The following is a 27,213-nucleotide window of genomic DNA, read 5'->3' as shown; positions in this document are numbered from 1 at the left end:
TATACAACATAGCATTGGCAATATCCAGGATGCAACCCAAAACTATGCAACATATAAAGAACCAGGAAAATGTAACCCATCCTCAATGGAGGTGAATCTTAAAATGACCCATATGTTGGAATTAGCATAAAGGACATGAAAACAGCTCTTATGACTATGAATATGCTGCATGATATAAACGGCAATATGACAGAAATAAATGAAAATATAGGAAATCTAAGCAAAGAGAGAGAAAATATTTTCTTTTAATCCAGAATTTCCACCTAGGCACATCATCGTCAAATTGCTGAAAGTCAAAGATTAAAGGAAAATCTTGAAAGGAGAGAGACGAAAGTGACACATTACTATCAGATAATAATGATTCAAGTCTAATGACGTCTCATCAGAAAGCATGGAGGTCAGCTGACAATGGTACAAAATCTTTAAAGCAGTGAAGAAAAAACTGTCAACCCAATAACCTGTATCCAGTAAAAATATTCTTTAAGAAAGAAGGTGAAATAAATACATTTCAGATAAAATAAAATTAAGAGAATGCATTGACAGGAGACTTGCACCACATAAAATACTAAAGAAAATTCTTCAGGATGAATGGAAAGGATACCAGAGGGAAATTCAGACCTTCACGAAAGGTATGGGTAAATATCAAGAACTATTTTCCTCCTAATTTTTTAAAAGCCAAAAAGCTACACATATTTTAAAATAAGTATATATTTTACACATATATTATATATGCATCTATTTCTATACATTTAAAGCAAAAAACTATAATATTGTATTGGAGACTTATGATTTAAGAAGCTGTAATACATATGACAGCTATAGTATAATGGTTGACAGGAGTGGTAAATAGACCTATACGGTTGCCAGGTTTTTATATTTTATGTGAAGTATAAAATATTAACTCTAAGCAGACTGTGAAATAAATTGAAGATGTGTATTATAATCCCTAGAGCAACAATTTTAAAACATAACACAAGGAAGTATAGCTACAAAGTCAGTAGATAAATTAAATGGAGATTCTAAATATTCAATTAATCCAAAGCAAAACAGGAAAAGAGAAACAGAAGAACAAAAGAGAAAGAGAACAAGAACAAATAAAGGACTAAAAGAGATTGCCAGGTGGATTTAAAGAGAAGCAAGACCTAACTATATGCTATCCTCAAGAGATTTATGTCAGATATAAAAACACAGATAGAATGAAAGAAAAAAAAATGGAAAAATATATGCCATGTAGGTTGGAATGACTATATTAATCTCAGAAAAAATAGGCTTCAAAAAAGATTATTAGCAGAGATAGAAAAGTATATTTCACAATGATAATAAGGTCAATTCATCATGAGGCCATAACAACCATAAAACTGTATGCACCTAACAACAGACCTTCCAAGTATAAGAAGCAAAACTGACAGAATTAAAGGAAGAAGAAGCAACTCCAAAATCAGAGTTGGAGATTGTATACAACCATCTCAGAAATGGATAAAACAACTAGATTGTTAAAATCAGTAAAGACAGAGATTGAGGAAGGAGGCGGTTCAAGATGGCGAAGTAGGAAGATCCTGAACTCACCTCCTTCCATGGGCACAATAAATTTACAGCTACCTATGGAAAAATTCCCCATGAAAAGGATCCAAAAACTAGCTGAACAGCTCCTCCACAGCAAAGGATAAAAGAGCCACATCAAGATGGGAAGGAGAAGCAGAGATGCGATCTTGCCCAAAACCCCACGCCCAGCCTGGTGACCTGAAATTGGGAGGGGTCTCACAAATACAAAACTTCTCCCTGAGGAGCCAGGGGTTTGTGCTCTCATCTGGCATCCCAATCCTTGGGACCTGCACTGGTAAGAAGAGCTCCCAAAATGCCTGGCTTTGAAAACCAGCAGGATTTACATCCAGAAGAACCATAGGGCTGTAGGGAACAGGGAACGCACCCTTAAAGGGCTCACACGCAGACTCACTCGCCCTGGGACCCAGCACAAAAGCAACAGTATGAAAAGGTCTAGACCATAGGTGAAGGAGATTTATTTACTAATCTTAAAGCATCTGCTGGAGGGGCAGGAATCTGTTGGGACTCTTCCTGGAGACAGAAGCTGGCAGGTGCCATTTTTGTGCTCTCCACCTTGTTAGTCCCAGTGTACATGCCTCATCCTCATGCCACTTCTGCAGCCCTGCCAAAGCCAGTTGGCACATGCAGCCCATACAGTGTATGCCTCTTGAGCACCTGGCTCTGGTGTCCAGGGGGGATTGTGTTTTGGGACCCCATGGGTCTGAAACAATCAGAGAGACTATTCTTGGCAGGCTACCACACTCCAGTTACTGCACAGACAGCTGACTGTGATGCACCCCCAGTCTTCCTGTGAAAAAGCCCTATTTACCTGTCTTGAAGCTTCAGCCTGATGGACAGGCTTCCAGTTTTCCATACGTCTAGAGGCTATGGAAGGTCTAGGGGATATCACCTTTGTGCTCTCCCTTGACCTCACTACAGCTCACTGGTACCTCCCAGAAATGAAATCAAACACTCACCTGGAGCCCCGATTTTTGCAACTTCACTAATGGGACACCTGTAGATCACCTGGTGCGGAGGCCAGCAAGGTTTACAATTGCATTTTCACAGTACTGTGTATATTTGCATACCTTGAAAGCTGCTGCCTAGTTTCTAATCAGCCTGAAATTAAGGGCTAACTGAGATCCCACTCTCTGGAACACTCACAAGTCTTCAACAACTGGGAATTACCCAGAATAAATCAGGGTGCTAAGACAATCACAATGGTTCAAAATATAACCAAGAGCTAGGGCAAGTTTAAACAAGAAGGTTCATCTCCTTCACAAGGCCACTACTTCAAGACTGGGAAAGATGGCTGTTTTGCCTAATACATGGAAACACACAGAGAGTCAAGCAAAATGAGGAGAGAAAGGAATTTGTTCCAAACAAAAGGAAAAGATAAAACCACAGGTTAAAAAAAAAAACCTTAATGAAATGGAGATAAGTAACTTAGCTGAAACAGAGTTCAAAATGTTAGTCATAAAGATGCTCACTGAACTTGGGAGAAGACTGGATGAACACAGAGAGAACTTAAACAGAGATAGAAAATATAAGTAAGTACCAAATAAAAGTCACAAAGATGAAATATACAATAACTGAACTGAAAAATACACTAGAGGGGTTCAATAGCAGACTGCAAGAAGCAGAGAAAGAATCAGTGATCTGGAAGAGAGGTCACTGGAACTCATTCAAATAGAGCAGCAAAAAGAAAAAAAAATTCAAAAAGTGGAGATAGCTTAAGGGACCTATGAGACAACATCAAGCAGAATGACATTTGCATTATATGGGTCCAGAGGGAGAAGAGAGAGAAATAGGCAGACAACTTATTTAAGGGAATAATGGCTGAAAACTTCCCTAATCTGGAAAAGGAAACAGACATCCAGATTCAGGAAGCCCAGAGAGTTCCAAACAAAATGAACTCAAATAGACCCACACCGAGACACATTACAGTTAAAATGTCAAAAGCTGAAGCTAAATCATAAAGGCAGCAAGAGAAAAACTTGTTACAAACAAGGGAACCCCCATAATACTATCAGCAGATTTTTTTAGCAGAAACTTTGAAGGCCGGCACTTTCAAAGTGCTGAAAGGAAAAAACTTCCAACCAAGAATAATTGACTCAGCAAGGTTATTATCTAGAATTGAAGGAGAGATAAAGAGCTTTCCAGACAAACAAAAGCTAAAGGAGTTCATCACCACTAACCCAGACCTACAATAAATGTTAAAGGGACTTCTTTAAGCTAAAAAGAAAGGGCACTAATTAGTAAAAATCTCACTGGTAAAGGTAAATATATAGTAAAAGTAGTGGATTGATCACTTACAAAGCTATTATGAAGTTTAAAAAATAAAAGTAATAAAAGTAACTAATAATTTAGTTAAATGATACATGAAATTTAAAAAATGTAAAATGTGAAATCAAAAACATAAAATCTGAAGGGGGGGCTTCCCTGGTGGCGCAGTGGTTGAGAATCTGCCTGCCAATGCAGGGGACACGGGTTCGAGCCCTGGTCTGGGAAGATCCCACATGCCGCGGAGCAAATAGGCCCGTGAGCCACAATTACTGAGCCTGCGCGCCTGGAGCCTGTTCTCCGCAACAAGAGAGGCCGCGATAATGAGAGGCCCGTGCACCGCGATGAAGAGTGGCCCCCACTTGCCACAACTAGAGAAAGCCCTCGCATAGAAACGAAGACCCAACACAGCCATAAATAAAAATAAATAAACAAAAATTAAACTTAAAATCTGAAGGGGGTTCAAAATGCAGAGTTCTAGAATGCATTCAAACTTAACTTACTATCAGTTTTAAATAGATGATTTTATATATACACTTACATATATATTTATGTGTCTGTGTATATATATATATATAAGCTGTTACATGTGAGCCTCATGGTAACCATAAAGCAATAGCCTATAGTAGATACACAAAAGATAGTGATAAAGGAATCTAAGCATAACCCTGTAGAATGTCATCAAACCAAAAGGGAAGAATGCAAGAGAAGAAGAAAGAAACATAGAGGAACTACAAAACGGCCAGAAAACAATTATCAAAATGGCAATAAGTACATAGTTATCAATACTTACTATAAATGTAAATGGACTAAATTCTCCAAACAAAACACATAGAATGGCTGAACGGATAAACACCAAGACCCATATATATGCTGCCCACCACAGACTCATTTCAGATGTAAGGACACACACAAACTGAAAGTGAAAGGATGGAAAAAAATGTATCATGCAAATAGAAACCAAAAGAGAGCTTGGGTAGATATACTTATATTAGACAAAATAGACTTTAAAACAAAGACTAATAAAAGGCAAAGATGAGCATTACATAATGATAAAGTCATCTCCAGCAAGAAGACATAACATTTGTAAATATTTAGGCACCCAACATAAGAGCACCTAAATATATAAAGTAAATATTAACAGACCTAAAAGGAGAAATTGACAGCAATACAATAATGATAGGGGACTTATAACACTTATAACAATGGAAAGACTATCCAGACAGAAAATCAACATGGAAACATCAGCCTTAAAGCACACTTTAAACAAGATGGACTTAATACATACATATTGAACATTCCATCCAAAAGCAGCAGAATACACGTTCTTCTCAAGTGGACATGTAACATCGTCCAAGATAGATCATATGTTAGGCTACAAAAGTAGTCTCAATAAATATAAGATCAAAATCATGTCAAGTATCTTTTCTGACCACAATGGTACGAAACTAGAAATCATTTACAAGAAGAAAACTGGAAAAACACAAATACGTGGAGACAAACAACATGCCACTGAACAACCAATGGATCAAAGAAGAAATCAAAGGAGAAATTTTAAAAAATACCTTGAGACAAATGAAAATGGAAATACAACATACCAAAATCTGTGGAATGCAGCAAAAGCAGCTCAAAAAGGGAAGTTTATAGTGATAGAGGCTTACCTCAAGAAACAAGAAAAACCTCAAATAAACAACCTAACGAAAAAGCTAAAGTAACTAGGAAAAGAAGAATAAATGAAGCCCAAAGGTACCAGAAGGAAGGAAACAATAAAAGTCAGAATAGAAATTAATGAAATAGAGACTAAAAAGACAATAGAAAAGATCAATGAAACTAAGAGCTGATTCCTTGAAAAGATAAACAAAATTGACAAGTCTTTAGCTAGACTCACTATGAAAAAAAGAGAGAGGGCTCAAATACATAAAATCAGAAATGAAAGCAATAAAATTACAACTAATACCAAAGAAATACAAAGGATCGTAAGACACTACTATGAACCATTATATGCCAACAAATTGGACAACCTAGAAGAAATGTATAAATTCCTAGAAACATGCAATCTTCCAAGACTGAATAATGAAGAAAGAGAAAATTATGAATAAACATAATTACTAGTAAGGAGATTAAAAATTCTCAACAAACAAAATCCAGGGTCAGACAGCTTCACTGGTGAATTCTACCAAACACCCAAATGTTTAATACCTATACTTCTCAAACTCTTCCTGTGGAGGAGGGAACACTTCCAAACTAATTTTACAAGGTCAGCATTACCCTGATACCAAAACCAAACAAGGACACCACAAAAAAAGGAAATTACAGGCCAATGTACCTGATGAACATAGAAGCAAAAATCCTCAACAAAATATTGGCAAACTGAATTCAACAATACATTAAAAGGATCATCCACAGTATTCAAAGTGACATTTATTCCATGGCTGCAAGGACAATTCAACATCCACAAATCATTCAACATGATATACCAAATAGACAAAATGAAGGATAAAAATCACATGATCATCTCAATAGATGCAGAAAAAGCTTTTGACAAAATTCAACATCCACTTATGATAAAAACTCTCAACAAAATGAGTATAGAAGAAACCTCAACATAATAAAAGGCCATATATGACAAGCCCACAGCTAGCATCATACTCAACAGTGTAAAGCTGAAAGTTTTTCCCTTTAGTTCAGGAACAAGACAAGAATGCCCATTCTCGCCACTTTTGTTCAACATGTGTAAATCTTGAGGACGTTATGCCAAGTGAAATAAGCCAGTCACAGAAAGACAAATACTGCATGATTCCATGTACAGGAGGTATCTAAAATATTCAAATTCATAGAACCAAAGACTGGAAAGGTGGTTGCCAGGGCTTGAGGGGATGGAGACACAGGGAATTACTAACTAATGGGCATAAAGCTTCAGCCAAGCAACATGAGTAAGCTCTAGAGATCCGCTATACAGTGTTCTATGTACAGCCAACAATACATATATTGTACACTTAAAAATTTAAGCAGGCAGATCTCATGTTAAATCTCCTTTCCACAATAATTGTTTAAAGTGCCTCCATTGCAGGAAAGAGCTACTGCTGGCCACCACATAAATTTGCGGGGTTTTTTCCACTTTCCTTATTTAGATCCTCAAGGAAGAAATAGCATTAGCAATCTTGAAATAATTACCATGGTAATTCACCTAAAGCAGGACTGCTGTAATTTAATTTTCAGAATGAAATTACAGCATATCCAAAGGAAACTATTCAGACTTCCTTTCACATTTCAAATTTAGCAAATTCAAATCTTTCTGTCAAACAGGAAATTCCCAATGCCCAGCAATCAACACAAAAACAAACACACAAACATGCACATAGGCATAAGCCCAGTGGTCGGAACTTTCCTATTTTATTGATGAAATTTGTTAAAATCCATCATTCTTACCTTCCCAAAACTCCCTTTACCAATGGCCCGTAGGATCTGAAAATGGTCAAAGTTGACTGTAAAAGAAAAAAGAGAAAAACAGGAATAAGTCAGATTTGTCATACCTTGTTTTGGTTCTTCAACGTCCTTACCTGCACACCTACCCATTTATTTCAAATGGCTCCTGGTTTACTAAATCATGTTTGTCATGGCAGCACTCCACCACTGAATGGATACTTCTCGGCATATTCCATTTCCCCTCCCAGCACATATATTTGGCAGTTAACACCTCACCATATACCTAGACACCCACAACCATATACACCTATATGGTATATAGGAGGAGAGACATTTTTGGGGCCAGAGGGAAGGGAGGACAGAGAAAAACTTGGATATTTTGGATTATCAAATTCTTGTACCTGTTAATCCCTTTGCCAGGATGACATTTCCTTACTTCTGGTTCCTGTCTTGTCCATCAAGCACTCTTACCTTACATACTCAGGCATCAGCTCACCTGCCTCAGTATCCAAGGAGTTAATCCCACCTCCATTATGGAACCTCTGGACCCCCAAGTTTCATGACCACACCATGGTCCTTTCCTGCTTGCGTGTCTGTCTAACCACTGATATCATGAGCCAAGAGGATGAGGATGGTGATCCCACACCTTCCTCCTGGTATTACCCTGTCTCATGCCTCCCTTTCATCACGTTTCTTGATGGGGCTCCCCATTCTTGCTATCTCTACTGCCTTGTTCCAGTATGGCATATACCCCATCCCCATAGCACAACAGGCCAACAACGTATGGCTATACCACTCGAGCCAATGGACAACTTTCTGTGCCCCTTCTACTTGGCCACTCTCTCTTTCTTGAAACACCTGCATGACTTCAATGGAAGCGCACCCTCTCAATTTTCCATTTCATGCATCAGCCTTTTGGCACATGCACCTTTGTCCTCCTGGCCATTAATTACTGGACTCCGTCAAGCCTCCATCCTGCAACCTTCCTCTCCTCACTGGCTCCAAAGGTTTCAGTCACCACCTAATGGCCAGTGACTTTCCAGGCTGTGCGTACCAATTGATCCTACCACACAGAAACTCCTGGAGGCTTTGGAGCCACCTTGAACTCAATGGGTCCAAAATGGAACCTAGGAGAGGGTGTGTAGAAAAGGGAATCCTCCTCCACCATTGATGGGAATGTAAATTGATGCAGCCACTATGGAGAACAGTATGGAGGTTCCCTAAAAGACTAAAAATAGAACTACCATATGATCCACCAATCCCACTCCTGGGCATATATCCAGAAAACATGAAAACTCTAATTCAAAAAGACACATGCATCCCAATGTTCACAGCAGCACTATTCACAATAGCCAAGACATGGAAGCAACCTGAATGTCCATTGACAGAAGAATGGATAAAGGAGAAGTGGTACATATATACAATGGCATATTACTCAGCCATAAAAAGGAATGAAATAATGTCATTTGCAGCAACATGGATAAACCTAGAGATTATCATACTAAGTGAAGTAAGTCAGACAAAGAAAGACAACTATCATATGATAACACTTATATGTGGAATCTAACAAAATGATACAAATTAACTTATTTACGAAACAGAAACAGACTCACAGACATAGAAAAGAAACTTATGGTTACCAAAGGGGAAAGGGGAAGGGGGGAAGGATAAATTAAGAGTTTGGGATTAACAGATACACACTACTATATATAAAGTAGATAATCAACAAGGACCTACTGTACAGGGAACTATATTCAATATCTTGTAATAACCTATAATGGAAAAGAACATATATATATACATACATAGGTATATATACACACATATATATATAGGCTGGTGGTTGCCAAGGGGGAGGCGGGGGGGAGAGGGATGGTTTGGGAGTTTGGGATGAGCAGATGCAAACTAGTATATATAGGATGGATAAACAACAAGGTCCTACTGTATAGCACAGGGAATTATATTCAACATCCTGTGATAAACCATAATGGAAAAGAATACGAAAAAGAATATATATGTATATAAAACCGAATATACAACTGAATCACTTTGCTGTACACCTGAAACTAACACAACATTGTAGATCAACCATACATCAATTAAAAAAAAAGAAACACGGCCTAGGATGAGTGGTTCAACATTCATTCGACCTCACAAGCTCAAAGCCTGGAACTCATCGTGGACTCCTCTCTCTCCCAACCCCACATCTAATCCTTCACTAGGTTAGGTCCATTTTACCTCTTCACTGTCTCTCCCATCCATCCACCCTGTGGCCACCCTCTGGTCTAACCCACATCATCTCTCGCTCGGACAACCACAGTGGTCTTCCAACCACCTCTCTCAGGAGGGGGGTCTTCTTGCTCGTCCTCTGCTTACACCCCTCCAATGGCCCTTCCATTGCTTTCAGGGAAAAGAGGAAATTCCTCCCCATGGCCACGAGGCTACACAATTGGGCCCCTGTTACTTCTCCTGTTTCACCTCCTACCATGCTCCTCACAGCCACTGAGCTTCAGACTTGCAAGCTTTCCTTCTGTGCTTTGAGCAGCCATTCCCCACGCCTTTAATGCTCTTTTCTTGGCCCTACACTTGTTAACTCTGCTTCCTCTTCATTCTTCTGCAAGCAGAGAAGGCTGCTCTGACCCTTCAGCCTAAGTCTGCTCCGCCTATTATATACTCTCACAGCACCCGGGAATTTGCTCCGAAAGACATCATTCTGTGTTATTTTACATGCATTTGATTAAGATCGTTGATCCTCCACTAGACTCTAAGCTCCCTGAGGTCAAAGGCCATGTTTGTTTTTCTACTGTATCCCTACAGCTAGTACGGCATTAGTACACAGTCGTATTTGACAAATATTCATCAACTAAAGGAATGATTGAAAGCAGATCCCCATATTCATGGTGCCAGACACACTTCTTGGTACATAATGAGTATTCGGTAAATATTTCTGAATTAGACTGAATTACGGCCAGTTTCTAGTAACTAGGCAAGACATGCTATTTACAAAAGATGAAGGGAACTGATTAGTTCACTACATTATGGGGGCAAGGATAGGGGGAGGTGAATGAATACAATTAGTTCCTCGTGCATTCAACTCACCACCATGGAGGATAATTATGTTGAACTGTGTCCCTGCCAAACCAACGTCAGAATCCAGTGCGCCACCTAACACCTAACGTGCTTAGAATAGAGAGACAGGGTTAACGGTTAACTTAGCAAAACCTTGACCTAGATTGGTTTCCCTTGCGCATAACTTGCCAGGAAAAGAAACTGGGAAGAGAGAAAGCAGTGGGCTGGGACTGCACTTGTGATGTGACCAGCAATGAGCTAGGAAATGCACATATCCTATCCCAAGCCCCCAAGGTCCCGGGAGGCAGGCACCACTGTTGGCATTTGACACCTGCCCTCCCCACCAATTAGCAATAAACATCCCCACTCCCCTGAAGGCCATGCTCCTTCATGCTGCCATGTCCCTGTGCTGTTATTTCACCTGCTTGGAAAGCCATTCCTCCGACACCCTTTATTTCAGGGAAAACTCCTACCTGCCCTTTGACACACAGCTCACATATTCTTTTCACTCATGAAGCTTTCCCCCACTTCCAACAAATCACTTTCTCCTTAGTGCAATAGCAGAACCTTCTGCAGACATCGGTCCAGGGATCAGGAGACCCCAGCCTGGAGTCAAACTGCTTAGGTCCATAACCCAGATTGGATTTAAGTGAGTGAGTGTATGGCCCGGGTTTTTCATTTATTTCGCATCCCCCTGACCTGGTGTACTGAGACTTACATAATAGTGCCTCCATGAATACACTGAATAAGGGAAGGGTTTACACTTGATTGATAAGCAGATTGAAATGACTTCAGTCAATGAGAGTCCCAGGCCAAAGACGGCTCCTAGAAATCACACTGTCACCTAGGGCTGTTGGCCCAGAGCAAGAGGAGTTGGCTGAGGGGTGTAGGAGGGGTGATTAGTGGGTTTCTTAGGGTGACCATCTGGTCATGGTTTACCCGGGACCTTCCTGGTCTTAGCCCTAAAGGTCCTGCAATGCTAGGAACCCCACAGTCCTGGGAAAACTGGGACAACTGGTCACCTGTAGGTTTCTAGATCATCAGCTGTCCCACCTGAAGAAGTCACAAGCACTTACAGAGCTGGCCGGGGGACGGGAAGGTGAATTCTTGAAAAGCAGTGTTTGTTCAGACCACCAGACACTAGGGTTGCCAAGGGTGACACTGTAATAAGTACACTGTTAAAGTAGAAACAGGCAGCACGTTGCCAGCCAGAGGCAAAGCCAAGGGGGTGCCAGTGACCTCACCCAAAGGCTCCAAAACAGTGACGCCTGCCTGGAGGGCTGTCACACAAACGATGAAATGACACACGAACCATTAAATAACTGGTTGCCTGCCCAGCCAGGGCCAACTCCCCCTTCATCCTTGATCAGGAAACCTCAGATCTGTTACGGAGCAGTGCGGCCGGCCTCAGACAATGAGTCACAATTGATCCAATCCAGTAAGTTCATCAGGATCCCCTGGAAGCTTGTTAAGACAGATCGTGGGTCCCCTCCTGAGTTTCTGGGGAGGGGCCAGAGAACTTGTATTTCCCAGATTGCAAGTTTCCAGGTGATACTGATTATCCACTGGACAATTCTGTTCTCCACTGTCACAGACAGTCATGCAGCTGGCAGTGACCTCATGACATAGGTCTAGTCAATGAGATCTAAGCAGGAGATTAATGGGGGTATTTCTGGGAAAGCATATTTTCCCGATGAAAAGGGACAGTTACAGCTGGACTGGCTCTTGAACCCTCCCACCTCTTCCTGCCATGAATGAGGATGTGATGTCTGGAGATGCAGCAGCCATTTTGTGACTATGAGACAACAAACACAAGCAAAAGGCCAAGATTTCTGGGCACAGAAGCCACTCCCTGTTGTTGAGCCTCTGAAGCTATGCCAGCAACCACCTACCTCTGGACTTCTTATTATATTAGAAAAAAGAACAAAGCAGTCTTATTTGTTCAAGTCACTGTGGGTCAGATTTGCTACTACAAGAAGCCAGAAGCATTTCTCTCTGATACACAAAGACAGTCACATAGTAAGAGCTTAGTAAATGCTAACTATTTTATTGTTGAATTTCCAGCCTCATCGTGATTTTACTGAAAGGCAGAAGAAAAACATTGTTTGGGGTATAAACACAGGGGCCACACTGCTTGGATTTGAATTCTGGCTCTACCACGCACCGGCTGGGTGACTTTGGGGAAGTCACTTAACCTCTCTGTGCCTCAGTCTCTTCACTTATAAAATGGGTAAAATACCCATCTATGGTTGTCATGAATATTAAATGAATCAATATAGGTAAAGTATTTAGAATAATCCTGAGTCTGAAGTAATGCCTACCAATATTAGGTATGATTATCATTATTATTCTGTATGAGTAGCTTTTCCCCACTTTTCACCTTTATGACACAACACTAGTCTGATTAAATCATGACCAAACATCGCTTGGGTGATAAAGTGAGAACTGTATTAGTGCCTATTAACTGTTGATTGTAATTATCACACTGGGTAAATTTGGTTGTTCTACCTTGTGAGCTACTGGGTTCTTTTCTCATTTCCAACAGGCCAACTATTTCTAATGAATTTCATAGCACTCTTTCAACATGCAATATTCAGGAAGCAGCTTATTCAGAGAGCCAAATGTGAATTTTCAAGATGGCTAGCTACTCTTTAAACAATCTGTAATGGAAAGTAAACCCCAATCAATATCCTATAAAAATACATCAAGCAAGGACAGCAAGCAAATGTCCCCTTTATCATTTCCCTAGAAAGCTGAAACCTGGAGTTCATTTCTTGTACCATTGCACTTGGGTTGGTCATGCGTGTATAGGAAATTTCACCTCAAAATACTGATTTTTGCCATCATTTCAAAAATTGGAAGATCTGCCATAACTGGCCCTATGATGCCCCCTGACAACAGGACAATAGTCTTCTCTGAGTCGCCACTATCCATGCCTGCCCAGTTCATGCATCTCCGTTTCCTGCCTGATCCCGTAAGTATTTGAGGTTTGGGTCATTGGACTGTAGTGGGAAAAGACCTATCAGATGGGGAGGTGGTAAGGGGCAGAGGTGGAAGGGAGAGCTTGGTGTTCTGCACAGCTAGCTTTAAACCTAACCCCACCATTTTTGTCCTTGTGAACCTGAGGAAATAAATTAACTTCCCCAGCCTCAATTTTCCCATCGGTAAAATGGGAGTAGCGATGTCTACCTCCCCAAGTCGGGGTGAGGGCCACAGGCAATGACAGAGCAGAAGGCTGATTCTGCAAATGGAAGCCACCCTGAAAAGTATCAACTCAAATCCCTGCTGCAGCTGTGGACCCTCAGCCTGGTCACTTAGCATCTCACAATCTGTTTGCTCATCTCTCAAATGGGGTCACACTCATCCGGTGGAATTTTTCTCAGGATAAGACTATTCCATAATCAGCACATAATGCTGGTGATTATTTGGTTTTGGTTTTGTCTCTCATTAGCATAGAGATAATGCATGTATCCAGGTGACTCACTGAGAATGGGGCTGAGCCCTCTTCATCCTTGACTCCCAGATACGTGACAGGTAGCACAGAGGATGTACTCAGTTGAGATGACCAAACACAGGCATGAATACATGAGCTGTGCAGTGAGGTAGGAGATCAGGAAGGGGCTCTCCAGGGACTGGGCTGTCCAGGAACTGGGACTGGGAAAGACAGTTGTGTCTTTATAGGACACAACTGACCTCCATACAGAAAGCAGGGACGACCCAGATGCATCAGGCATCACCATGAAATGCTTCTATTAGTCACTTATTCAACAAGTATTTATTGGTTGAAAAAATAAAGGTCTACTGAGTGGATATACATACTTGTTGAAGTGACAATAAGTGTGTGCTGTGTGCCAGGCCCTGTTCTAGGTACTGGGACCCAGCAGTGAACAGAACACAAAATGACCCTCCATCCATGGAGCTGACCTTCTGGTGCAAGGAGGCAAATAATCCATCAATGTATAACTCATTGGTATGAAGTGGTAAATTCTATGAAGAAAACAATAAATCCACGTGTATTAGTTTCCTAGTGCTGCTCTAGCAAATTCAGGCACAAACACAGGGGCATAAATAATACATATATATTATCTTATAGCCCTGGAAGTCAGAAGTCTGACACAGTTCTCACCGGACTAAAATCAAGGTGTCAGCAGGCTGAGTTCCTCCTGGAGGCTCTAGGGAATAATCTATTTTGTGGCCTTTTCCAGGTTCTCGTGGCCACCTGCATTGCTTGGCCGATGGCCCCATATCACTCCAACCTCTGCTTCCAACGTCACATCTCCTTCTCTGACCCTCTTTTCTCCCTCTTTCCCTTATGAGGATCCTTGTGATTACATTGTGCCCACAGGATAATCCAGGATAACCTCCCCATCTCAAGACCTTAACTTTAGTCACATCTGCAAAGTCCCTTTTGCCATGTAATGTGGTGTATACGCAGTTCTAGGATTGAGATGTGGCCATCTCTGGAGGGCCATTATTCTGCCGACCCCACCAGGGACAGCCATAAACAGCGACTATGTTGGGAGTAGAATAGGGTGGTCAGGGCAGGCCTTTCTAAGGAGAGGACAATTGAGCAGATCCTTGAAGCAAATATCTGGGGGATGGTAACGGCAGGCAGAGGGAACAGCAAGTGCAAAGCCCTTGGGAGGAACATGCATGATGGTCTGCAGGAAAAGCAGGCAGGCAAGGATAGCTGGAGTGCAACTTGAGAGGGTGAGAAAGTAGGAGAGATGAGGTCAGAAGGGTGGTCAGGAGCTGGCCATACAGGGCTGGGGTAAGGGCTTTAGGAGATTTTTCTAAACATGGTGGGAAAGTACTAGAGGGTCCTGATGAGGGAAAAGAAAACTATGGTTTGGTGTTGTTGGTTTAAGCTATTTGGAAATAAGCAAATTTAGCTGTAACCTCAGGGAAACCGAACTGCCACATGATGGTAATTAAGGACGTGGAATCCCAGCAATGAAATTACAGTCTGCTAAATAAATTTATCTGAAAAGATAAAGTGGGCATGGAGGACTTCTAGGGCCGTACAAATACTCTGCATGATACCATAATGATGGGTCCATGTCATGATACATTTGTCCAAACCAACAGAATGCACAACACCAAGAGTGCACCCTAATGTAGACTATGGACTTTGGGTGATAATGATGTGTCAGTTTCATCGGTTCACTGATTGTAACAAACGTACCACTGTGGTGGGGGAGGTGATAATGGGGGAGGCTGTGCATGCGTGGTGGCCGGAGTATATGGGAAGTCTCTGTGCCTTCCCCTCAGTTTTGCTATGAACCTTGAAATGCTCTAAAAAAGTCATTAAAAAAAGAAAAAAAGATGGAGTGGTGATCAGCCAGGAGCCCAGGAAAGGGAGAAGCAAAGCAAGCATGTAGCTGCCTTGGTTCAGCCTATGCCTATGTGGAAGCAGGGACAAGACATTCTCATTACTAGATTTAGGTCCATCCTCACATCTTCCGTGTCTACGGTGTGCTGATCCTGATGGGAGAAGGGGGCTTCGAAAGTGACAGGGCTCTGCTCACAAGCAGCTGGCAGCCTAGCAGGGGACACGCTGGGCCCTGCAGGGTGCTGATGCCGTAGCGACTAGGACCAAGGTCATAGAGAGGGATCTACTCCATCCTTCGGGGACAGTCAGGGAAAGTTTTGAAAACACAAGACCCTGAGTGTGGGTCTGAGGAATAATAAGAGTTCTCCAGGGGGTGAGGAGAAGAAGTAATGATTCCAAGAAAAGCTACAAGGAAAACAAGCACCCAGTGGCATGAAACAGCAGGATGAGTTCCTGGAACAGCAGGACAGGGGTATGAGCGGAAAGGAATGAGTAGGGTGGGGTTGGAGGGGGGTGGTTAACCCACCAGAAGGATCACTAGACATTTCTTCAGGGCAAGGACACGTCCAGCCTCCGCAAGAGCTTTTTGGGAAAAGCACGGCCCAAGAAGATCCTCTCCCCTTATTTACCAAGCCACCAAGTCCCCGGGAATCAGCCTCGCAGGGACTCGGGGTTTCAGTAAGGGGTTATTTTGGACAGCAGATGGGGCCATTGCAATTCTTAGAAAGGGACCAATTCACCTACTGACCCCAGGGTCTGAGTCTGTTCTCAGGTCCAAGAAGAAGAGTCCTCTCTTCCCTCCTTTGCCCACCATCCCAGGAGCCTACAACTCAAGTACTATTCAGATTCATCCGTCAGTAGTGTCCGGTTGCACAGGTAATACAATCACACCCTTCACCATGACCTGGAAGGACCTGTCCTCCCCTCCCTCCCAGCCTCCCCATCAGCCTCCAAGGCCTCCCAGCTGTTGCCCAAATGCCCAGGTACTCTCCTGCTGTTCCTCCTCCTGGAATGCTTGGCTCTGGTTTACCCCTGTGCCAGCTTCTTCCCATCCTTGGGTTTCTCTTCCCTGCAGAAGTGAGAGGTCTTCCCTGACCGCCCTGATTGGGTGACCTCCCCCTCAGTCCTCCCTACCCCATCGCCATCTTATTTCCATCCTAGTCATTCTTACAAACTGAAATATCTGTTGTTCTCTTGTCAACCTGCTCGTTGTCTCCACCCCCATATTGAATGCCGACTCCTTGAAGGCTGGGAAGTTTGCCTGTTTTGTTCACTGCAGTATCCCTGGAGCCTAGAACAGTGCCTGGCATATAGTAAGTGCTCAATAAATACCTATTGAATGAATGGCCATGAAAGGGAGAAGTCCAAGAGAGTGCTGAGCACAGTAAGGATGGCAGCCTCACTTCTGACTGGGGTTAGAGATAGCTTCAAGGGGGAGGGGGCCCTCCATGTCTCAGCACCTCGCTCTAGTCATCTGTGAAATGGGCACAATGATGCCAACCTCATGGGGTTGTCAGGGTGATGAATGGGATAAGGCAGTAAAGGTTGCAGGACACAAGAAGACATCTGTCAGTTCCTCTCAAATTCATGCTCACATTTATATAATCATAATTGAGGTTGTTCCCCCAAACTGGCAAAATCATTCTTAAGAATAAGTGAGAATAGGGTAAAATGTTCTACCAAATAAGTTTTGAAGAGAAAAGTCTTATCCTACCAGACATAAGAGTAATAGTTTATTTACACATTCAACGGTCACTGCATGTGATAAGATGCCTGTGGTGAACAAAAAAGACATAATCCCGAGTGAAGTGTGATTCTTCTGGGAAACTGAATTACAAAAATGTCCACCAGAGATTCAGGATGGAGCAGAGGAAGGAACACAGCTTTGCAGGTTGACAAGCTCAGGCTGAACTCCAGCAGAGAAGAGAAGAGCTATTTGGTAAGTAGGGCTGGGAAAACTGGTTAGTTCTTGGGACAAAAATCAAATCAAATCAGTACCTCTCTCTGTTCACTAGACTCCAAAATCAATTGAGTGGATGAGAGTTCCACGTAACAACATCAAAACCACAAAGCTCAGTGCCTTCCAAGAAGCATTCAATAAATACCAGTCTCTTCCTTCCCCATGACTGATGGAGACGACCATCTTCTAGGTGTGTAACCTCCTCCCTCACCAGGTAGCCTACTTACTCAGAGGCCACAGACTCATAGGCTACGCGGGACTGGAACTGACACCTTCCCATCCAGGAAGAGTGGCTGCACGGGGGAGCCACGTGTACATATTCACTCCCAGTGCTGAAGGCTATGAGTTCATCCGCAAGTCTATGCTAGTAGCACCCAGGGCTCTGGAGGGAACCATCTTTGCATAGAGCCTCCCTCACTCAACCGTGGTTCCTCTACCCTAAGGTGTAGATTTCATCCATGGTTACATCAGGGGCTGATATTCAGCTGGAGACTCTGATCCAACTCCTTGGCCAGCATCCACTCTGGCTGGTTGGGGCCAGAGCTGGACCAGTTATTCCGTCCAGACGTCTTACGTACAGAGTAGAAAACCAGTGTTTGCTAAACTGAGCTGCTTCTTTTAGCCTCACTAAAAACTGTTTTGTTTTCTACGTGATAAATGTGTTTCATAAAGACCGAAAGCCTTTCTTTCTCACTCTATACTCTTATCAGCAAAAACACTGACTCTATAAGCATTTAGGAAATCATATGCCCAATTCATATAGGAAAATATTATATGGCAATAATCTCAGGACAGAAGCTAATTTGGATGCTGGTGGACAGGTGGAATCTATGATAAGGAAAGTATCAAACACATGAGAGAGAGAGACTAACAATTTCTCGAAGCAAAGACTCTCTCAGATACATCTGCTTCCTCTGTGCCCAGTATATTCATTTCCTGGGGCTGCCATAACCAAGAACCACAAACTGGGTGGCTTAAAACCACAGAAATATATTCTCTCACAGTTCTGGAAGCCAGAAATCTGAACTCAAGGTGCCAGCAGGGCCAGGCTCCCTCCAGACAGTCTAGGGAAGGATCTTTCCCTGCCTATTCCAGCTTTTGGGGCTGCCAGCCATCCTTACTGCTCCTTGGCTGTGGCCGCATCACTCCAATCCCTGCCTCTATCATCACATGGCCGTCTCCCCTCTGTGTCTGTCTCTGTGTCTCTTCTCTTCTAATAAGGACACCAGTCATTAGATTAGGGCCCTAATCCAAGATGACCTCATCTTGACTAATTACATCTGCAAAGACCCTCCTTCCAATTAAGGTCACATTCTGAGGTTCCAGGTGGACATGAATTTGGGGGGACACTATTCAATCCACAACACCCAGAACAACACCTGGCCCAGAGGAGAGGGTGAATAAAGGATGACCAAGTAGATGCATGAATGACCAAACAAATGATCCACATCTGTGGCTGTATGCACCTGTGTGTATACTTACAGCTGTCTAGTTGTAGAAATAAAAAGATACTTTAGAAACAAAATGGCATCACTTGGTTCCTCATTCTGGTAGAGTGGAACCAGCTCTGGGAGAGGCAGGCTTTTGTTATTTCCAGCTGTGCAACCTTGGACAAAAAGTGATGTCCCGGCCAGCTCTCAACACAATGATTGAAAGAGAAACTCTGTGTGACTTAGAGCATGACCATTTCTCCTAGAAACCAAGCTATCAATCTCCTGATTTTTGACAAAAGTACAAAAACAATTCAACGGAAGAAGGACAGCCTTTCAATAAATGGTGCTGGAACAACTGAACATCCATGGACATCCCTCGACCTAAGTCAAGGCCAGAGTCTTTGGCTGGGGGCAGGGTCAGATCACTGATCAATCTGCTGGGACGGGAACAGGAGACAGCTATGCTGCGAGGTCCGAGGAAGAGCTTGGGCAGCCTGGAGGCAGATCTGTAGACACCATGAAGTTGGTGTAAGGGGCTGCCATTTTCACTGTGAAAGAGGAATCAGACTCCTTGATGAAGGCAAATGGGGAGGGTGGAAGCAGAGGCTCGGGGAAGGTGAGAAAGAAAGCCAGGGATGGGTGCCCTGGATGGCCCCGAGCCCAAACACGCCCACGTGACCCAACAGCTTCAGAAAAGCCACCCTGGGTCAGAGGGTAGGACGGCCAACTCGGTGTCCTCCCCCCCAGCACCTGCCCTGGCCCCAGGCCTGCCCACTACTCTTTCCTGCCATCAAGTGCTGCTATGGCAGCCCCACAGTGACCTTTGCCTTCAGCTGTGGTCCTCCAGCCTGAACTCTGGATTCTCACATTTGACCATGAACGTCTGGGGGCAGGGGCCTGTCTCAGGAATCTCCATGTCCCTGGTTCCTGGTCCATGTCCTGTCCTACACACAGAGGAAGGACCTGTATTGGTTTTCTATGCTGTGTAACAAATATCACACATTTAGCAGCTTAAAATAACATCCATTGATTAGCCCACAGCTCTGCAGTTCAGAAATCTGAGTGGAAGCAAGTGGGTTCTCTGCTTAGGGTCTCACAAAGCCAAAATCAAGGTGTTGGCCGGGCTGCTCTTACTGGAAATTCTGGGGAAGAATCAGCTTCCTAACTTATCGAGGTTGTTGGCAGGTTCAGTTCCTTGTGGTTGTAGGATGGTGGTGCCTGTCTCTTTCCTGGCTGTGAAGTGGGAGTTTTCTAAGCATCTGGAAACTCCTAATAGTACAGCAAATGCTTCTCATGCTTCCAATCTCTCTCCTACTGTCCTTTCTGTAACTACTCTGAGAAATCTCTCTGCTTTTAGAGGGCTCCTGTGATTAGATATGACCCACCTAGATAATCTCCTTTTTGCAATATAATGTGACATAATCACAGGAGTGGAGTGGGAGACCAGATGCTCATGGGGGCCATCTTAAAATTCTGCCACCTACAGGGCCAAATAAATGATGAATTTATTGTTTTGAACTGCTAGGGATTAGGGATGGCCCCTAAAACACACACACATGCACACAGGCATGCACACACATGCATGCATGCACGTGGGCACACACGCACAATGTAATTCCCTTACTAGCCTAACGCAAACCAGAATAATAAGATGAGAAGCCTCATTGAAATGCTTTATATCCGTGGCCTGTGGTGTCCCTTTGGGGTTAGAAGATCTGTTTATTTTGTATTTCCTTCCTGACCTTCACGGAAATATGATTCTATTTCAGGCCCTGGGTCAGAAACAAACCAAACTTGGTCCCAGCCATATCCAGGGTGTGCCCGTCAAGAGGGTAAGCAGCACCCACAAAGGCTAGAATGGAGGAAAGCTCCGGAGGCTTTGGGTGGAGGCAGAGGGGGGACTGGCCACCCCCTCTGACGGTTTCAGGAGGCTCCAGAGCCCAGAAAGTGCTGCTCACTTTTAAGGAGAGTTGGGACTATACAGCTCTTGACAATCATAGTGAAATCCTTTGCTGCTTAGACATCTGATGCACTCAAAGATTTCAGGACTTTTTCTCTGTGAGAGAGCCAGATTCTATAATTCAAAGAAGGGTGTGATTTCTAAGTGGATGGGCTATGTAGCAGCTCCCCTGGCCCACAAACTGGAGGGATGATGACATTTTGACAGAAGCAGGGCATGAGAGAACACTTCCTTGAGGAGGCAAAGTGGGGGTTTACCTCACCTCTCTCCTCCCCATTCCTGTGAAAATTAAATGAGATCACACGTGAAAAGGTTTACACCAGAGCCCAACACATACCAGGTGATCAATAAATGTGCGTGTGGTGGGGGAGGAGTGATGGGGATGATGACAATGGTGACATGATTGACGATGATGGTTATGGGCTGAACTGTGTCCCCCAGAATTCACATGCTAAAGTCCCCAGAACCTTAGATGGGACTTATTCGGAGAAATGGCGTTTAAAGAGGTGATTAAGGTAAAATGAGGTCACTAGAGTGGGCCTTAATCCAATACGACTGGTGTCCTTATAAGAAGAAGAAATTAGGACACAGACATGCACAGAAGGATGACCATGTGAGGACACAGGGAGAGGGCGGCCGTCTACAAGCCAAGGAGAGAGGCCTCAGAAGGAACCAACCCTGCTGACTCCTTGATCTCAGACTTTTAGCCTCCAGGACTGTGAGGAAATAAATTACCATTGTTTAAGCCCCTCAGTCCATGGTACTTTGTTATGGTGGCCCGAGCAGATTCAGACAATAATGATGATGATATTGATGTTATTGGAAAAGCACAGGACTAGGGGACATGAGAGACCCTGGGTTATAGAGGGAAAACTCTGTATTCAATCATCACCCACACCCACCACAGTGTGGATCCAGGGAAGAGAGGCCAGGAGACATGTAGAATCCAGACAAGGGGGTCAGAGAGTCTGAACCGGAGCCAGGACAGGAGGAGAGAAAAGGACACAAATCAGCAAGAACACTGGAAGTGGCCACAGAGGAAGGGAGGCGTGGACTCAGTGAAGATTCTGGATCCCCAGCACAGGTGACTGATTAGATATGGAGGGTGAAGGCCCCAGCAGAGGCAAAGACCAAAGGAGAAACAAGGACAATTTGTGGGGAAAGATGGAGAGTTTGGTTCAGGGCCTGTGAGTTTGAGGGGCCCGTGGTGATAAAGAGACAGCAGGAGGACCCAGAGAGTTGTAAGGAGGGGGTGCTGGCTCTGGACTCAGCAGCCGGCGTGGGAGAGGTGGATGAACTGGTCCAGGTGGGGCACGCTGGTCAAGAATAGGGGCTGAGGACAGAAGCCTGGGGACACCTGCAGCTAAAGGAAGACAACACGGGACACAGGAGGGGACACTGCTTGGAGACAGGGGAGAGAACCCGAGAATATCACGAAACTGGTCTCAGTCATCTCGGGCTGGTGTAACCAATACCATAGACTGAGGGGCTTAAACAAACAGGCATTTATGTTTCATGGTCTGGAGGCTGGACATCCAAGAACAAGGTGCCAGCAGATTCAGTTCTGGTAACGCCTCTCTTCTTGGTTCAGAGACAGCTGCCTTCTTGCTGTGTCCTCACATGATGGAGAGGGAGAGCTCTCTTCTCTCTTCTTCTTCTTACAAGGACACTAATCCCATCATGGGGCCCCACCCTCGTGACCTCATCTAAACCTAAGTATCACCCAAAGGCCCACCTCCAGATACTATCACCCTGGGGTATGAATTCAGGGGGACATAAACATTCAGTCCATAAGAGAACCCAAGGAGGAGAGTCCACGGAGGGGTCCACTGGGTCAAATGCCACAGGTGTGGGTGTGGTCAGTATCCCCAGTGGAGCCAGGGCCTGCACACAGTAGGCCCTCAAAGCATTGGCAAATGGACAACTGAATGAATGAATGAGTGAATGGGTGGACACAGCGAACACTCAGCCACTCTTCCCCATTCTGTGGATATTTATCCCTTCTCCACTGGCCCAGGAGATCTGCATGGACAGGCCTGGGCTATGTTTTTCCTAGCCTTCCTGGCCTCTCGATGTGGCTGGCTGCCAAGTGGTGGCCAGGAGAAATTTCCTGAACAGATGTCTGTCCTTCCCCCTTATCAGGGACAGCAGTCTTCTCAGCTCTCACAGCGAGACCCAACAGAGACTTGGATGCAGGCCCAACTCCTGACCCAGCCTCTCCACCCAGCATTGTGTGACCTGAGGCTGTCTTAACCTTTCTGGGGCTTTGCTTCCATATCTGCAAAATGGGAACAGTAATTTCACTACCTTTGAAAGTCACCGTGAAAATTAGAGATGATTTACAGAAAACATCCAGCATTCTACCTGATAGATCTGACCTGCTTTGTTCTTAGTGTTACTGCCATCTAAGCCATTACTACTGGCAGCTGTTAATATTGTTAATTGTTATTGTAATGACATCACTACATACACAGAACCTGAAGCTGGCTCTTCCCCTTACAAGCTGTGGGACCTGCTTCCTCCTCTGTAATAGGAAAGTAATAATAACAGCTACATAATAGGATTGCTGTAGGATCAAATTATTTAATATTTGTAAAGTGCTCAGAACAAAGCACGGCACCAGGCAGGTTCCCGATCACCGTCACTAAGTCATTTAGTTGTTTTTACACTAACAGACAGATCTCAAAAATTCTCATGATTTCACACATGATCTGTAAACATTACGATCATTCATTCAAAAAGTGTCTATTTGTGAGTACTGGATCTCTATGTGTAGGGATTAAAAACTGACTGGATATTGAAATAAATGTGGAGGAAAAAGAAATCATTAAAACTTTAAGGACATAATAGATTCTATGCAAACAAAAGCAACTTCTGTAGCTCCAGTCACCACATTAGTCTCAGAACATACAAATATGTTATTTGAAATTTGTGAGTTCATATGTGAACTACATTTATAAGCTAAGTGCACTCTTTCAGAACTGAGACTGTCCTTATCTAATTTATTTTGAAAATGGAACATTTGATAACAGAATCATACAGTCATAACACAAATTGCTCAGTCGCTGAGCATATGCTTGGGTTTTGTCAGATTCTTGGAAGGAGATAAAACCTTGAGAACAGAAGTCTGAAAAAATTGACAATATTTGAGAGAAAAAGAAAAGGAAATGAAAGCTTTCTGGAAATCTCATGCTTCCCACTGTCCAGCCCAGCTCCAAAGCACTCCTTGTCAGATATTTGCTAAGAAAAAGACCAAACCATTTCCTTTTCTGTCCATGTAGAAATGGAAACTGTTCCAGCCTGGTATGAAATCTTCCTAACACCCCAGTGGTTACACGTGCTCCTACCCCTTCCGTGAGCTTTCCCAGCTAAGAGAATATCAAACTTCTCATTTCTAACATTGACAGAACTTCACACACAGGACAAGGCACAGAAAGAGTTTACTAAACTGTGGGAATGACACCAAACTCAGAGCCTGCCTGAGGGGCAGAAGCTCGCCACCATCAGGACTGCCCACAGCATGCAATCCTGCAAGAAGGGGGAAACTGGTTCTGGGGGCAAAATTATCTTATTCTTTTAAGTGCAAAGCACAGGCATACAGAGACAGTGTGCACAGGTATACAGTATACCTGAGCTATCAAAATCCCATGGCAGGTGGGGAGTGGAGGAGATGATCAGGAAAATGATGTCTCAAAAGGCTCCTGGGACGGGCGTGGGAAGGTGATGATGCAAGAGAGGTTGAGAAGCTCTGGCCTGCAGTGACCAGCCAAGCATGGGGAGGTAGAAGGACAACATGCCATTTGGCCAGGTGTTTGTAACAGTCATGCTAGTTATTCGTGCACGAGTACTCGGCACAGGGAACAGCACGTGCAAAGGTCCTGGGGCAGGAACAAGTTTGGTGTTTCTGAGCACCTGACAAAAGGCCGTGTGTCTGAAGCGGTGAGTGATGGGAAGGGCAGGTGGGAGTGAGCTGAAGTCAGAGAGGTAGGTGGGCCCCTCAGGCCACTGTTTACAGAGCTTGGAGTGAATTTAAATGCAGGGGGTACTGTAGAGGAGTCCCAAGCAGGGACGGTATATGACCTGACTTAGATTTTCAGATGATCCCTTTTGCTGCCTGTCACAAGTGATGGGTTGGGAGCAAACTCAGAAAGGGGGTGTGGGTTAAGAGGCTGCTGCAGCCACATCAATTGCCTGACGTTTCAGACGATTCGGGGCCAGGCCTAGCTCTCAGTCTTCACAGTGAGGAGCTCACACCCACTCTCTCCACTCTCCATACGAGGAAGCTGAGACCCAAACAAGCCAGGAACCTTGCCATTGGGTCAGAGGCGCGGAGGGGCAGGCCGAGGACTTGAACACCGGCCATTCCAGCTCTAGAGCCTGAGCCTGAAACCACTGGGTCCACAGCACTGTGCAGGAGGATGTGCACTGGCGCAGGCGGCCGTGGCAGCATGAAGATGAAGAGATCAGAGGCCAGTGGGAGTCACAGAGACGGAAGAATGAAAGTCAAAGATGCAGCAAGCACCGGCCACAACAGGATACCCCCATCACATGTCCCCTTCTCCCAGAAGCAGGTGGAAGCCTGCCCCCCACCCCGTCTCTGGGGGTCTCGGGCAGGCAGTGACATGCAGACACCAGAGTGAGTAAGACAGCCCTCTCTGCTTTACTGAGAAAAAAAAGAGACTCTGGGAGGAAGTTGAGCTTCCAGCTTTAAAGGTCTCTTCTCTTCCTCCTTCAATGTGCTGGCCAGTCACGTGTGCAGTCAGGACAGGACCAGCTGTCTAACTTGCAGGGCTCAGTGTAAAGTGAAAACGCACGATCCCTTATTCAAATATTATTAAACATTTCAAGATGGTGATAGAGCGTCAAACCAAATGTGGGGCCTCTCTCAGGGTGCAGCCCGAGGCAACTGCCCAGGTCCCATGCATGGAGCTGGCCTTGCTTGCAGGTAATGTAGCAGAATACAGTGTGTGTGTGTGTGTGTGTGTGTGTGTGTGTGTGTGTGTGTGTAACATGTGAGTGAGTATGTAGAGCATTCCATGTATGTACAGTGTTTAAAAGAATAGATAAATGTTCAGAGCAGAACATTTGTCATTATGATTTGAATCCACTCCATTTCAATCTGAGGGTCTGTCCCTCTTGCTTAATGAGAGAAAGCCAGAGAGGGAGAGGATTAAGATCAGACAAGTCCTGCCACCAATCAGACAATCTACATTCTTACAAAAACCCTGTGAGGTTGTTATTATGCCCGTTGTTAGAGTTAAGGTAACTGAAGCTCAGAGAGATTAATTAGTACCATCAATTTCTTATAGATAATAATGCCTCATGCTTGTATCGTTCTTTCTGGTTCAAAAAAGCATTTCCACGCTTTTCTGACCTTCACGGCACCCTGGGAGGGGAACAGAGCAGAGATGCTTGTCCTTGATTTAATGGGAGCCAAGTGACTTGGCCAAGTTCCTGCGACCAGCAGAGTCTCAGTGCCAAGGAGAGAGCCAACCCTCCAGACAGCTTGTCCAGGGCCGCCCCTCAGGGCCAGGAGTCCTTGTGCAGCTCCTCAGCACCAGGCCTGGTTTCTCTGTACAGACCTGCAAAATGGGTTACTGCCCTGGCTACACTTTTCGAATTGGCCACGAGGAAGCTCAGATCTGCATGGGGGCTTTGAAGGTACACATTTCCAGCTTCCCCCTGGCGCCATTTCTGCCCCATCCCTGTTTTTCTTCCTTATTTTCACTCATATTTTCATTTGTGTCACCCTCTTATACTTCCAGTGCCTGCTAAGACAACTGAATATTTCCTGGAACACAGTAGGAAAGCAATTTTTCAAGCTCACGCATGTGTCTCCCTCACTATGATCCTTTTTAGGGCCGGTGCTGTTTGGGAAGCCTGGTGGCCCAGGGACTGGAACTGGGTTGGGCTCAATCAGCCGGTTACGTGCAAATCCACACGTGAGGCCCTGGAGGCACCAAGAGCATCCCAAAGACCAGGAGATGGGAGTCTCCCTTTTGGACGATAAAGCAACTTGGCAAAGCTAACCAATGACACAGGACAGCCTGAGATGTGACACTTACAAGAGAACCACCCTTGAGCATCTCCCAGATCCCTGTACTTCTAACCAAATTAAATCATAATTTCACTATGACCTTTGACAACTGATGATGGAATTTCAGGGAAGGTCTCCAGCTACTCCCTCCCATGCAGGGTAGGTTCCCTG

The 27,213-nt window shown here is 44.2% G+C and overlaps 1 protein-coding gene across 2 annotated transcripts in view; it reads right to left on the bottom strand.

Annotated features, from left to right (window-relative positions):
* Nucleotides 1-27,213, bottom strand: part of STK32B (serine/threonine kinase 32B) — a 339,814-nt gene that overhangs the window by 241,122 nt on the left and 71,479 nt on the right. For both annotated transcript variants that reach the window (XM_059923343.1, XM_059923344.1), the window contains exon 2: nucleotides 7,255-7,310. In XM_059923343.1, coding sequence (XP_059779326.1) covers nucleotides 7,255-7,310 — 56 coding nt within the window. The remainder of the gene's footprint in view (nucleotides 1-7,254; nucleotides 7,311-27,213) is intronic.

The sequence above is a fragment of the Balaenoptera ricei genome, chromosome 5, assembly GCF_028023285.1.
Source record: "Balaenoptera ricei isolate mBalRic1 chromosome 5, mBalRic1.hap2, whole genome shotgun sequence".
In the NCBI taxonomy this organism is placed as follows: Eukaryota; Metazoa; Chordata; class Mammalia; order Artiodactyla; family Balaenopteridae; genus Balaenoptera; species Balaenoptera ricei.
Note: the sequence above shows the minus strand (reverse complement) of the source record. Positions and strands in the feature narration are given on the sequence as shown.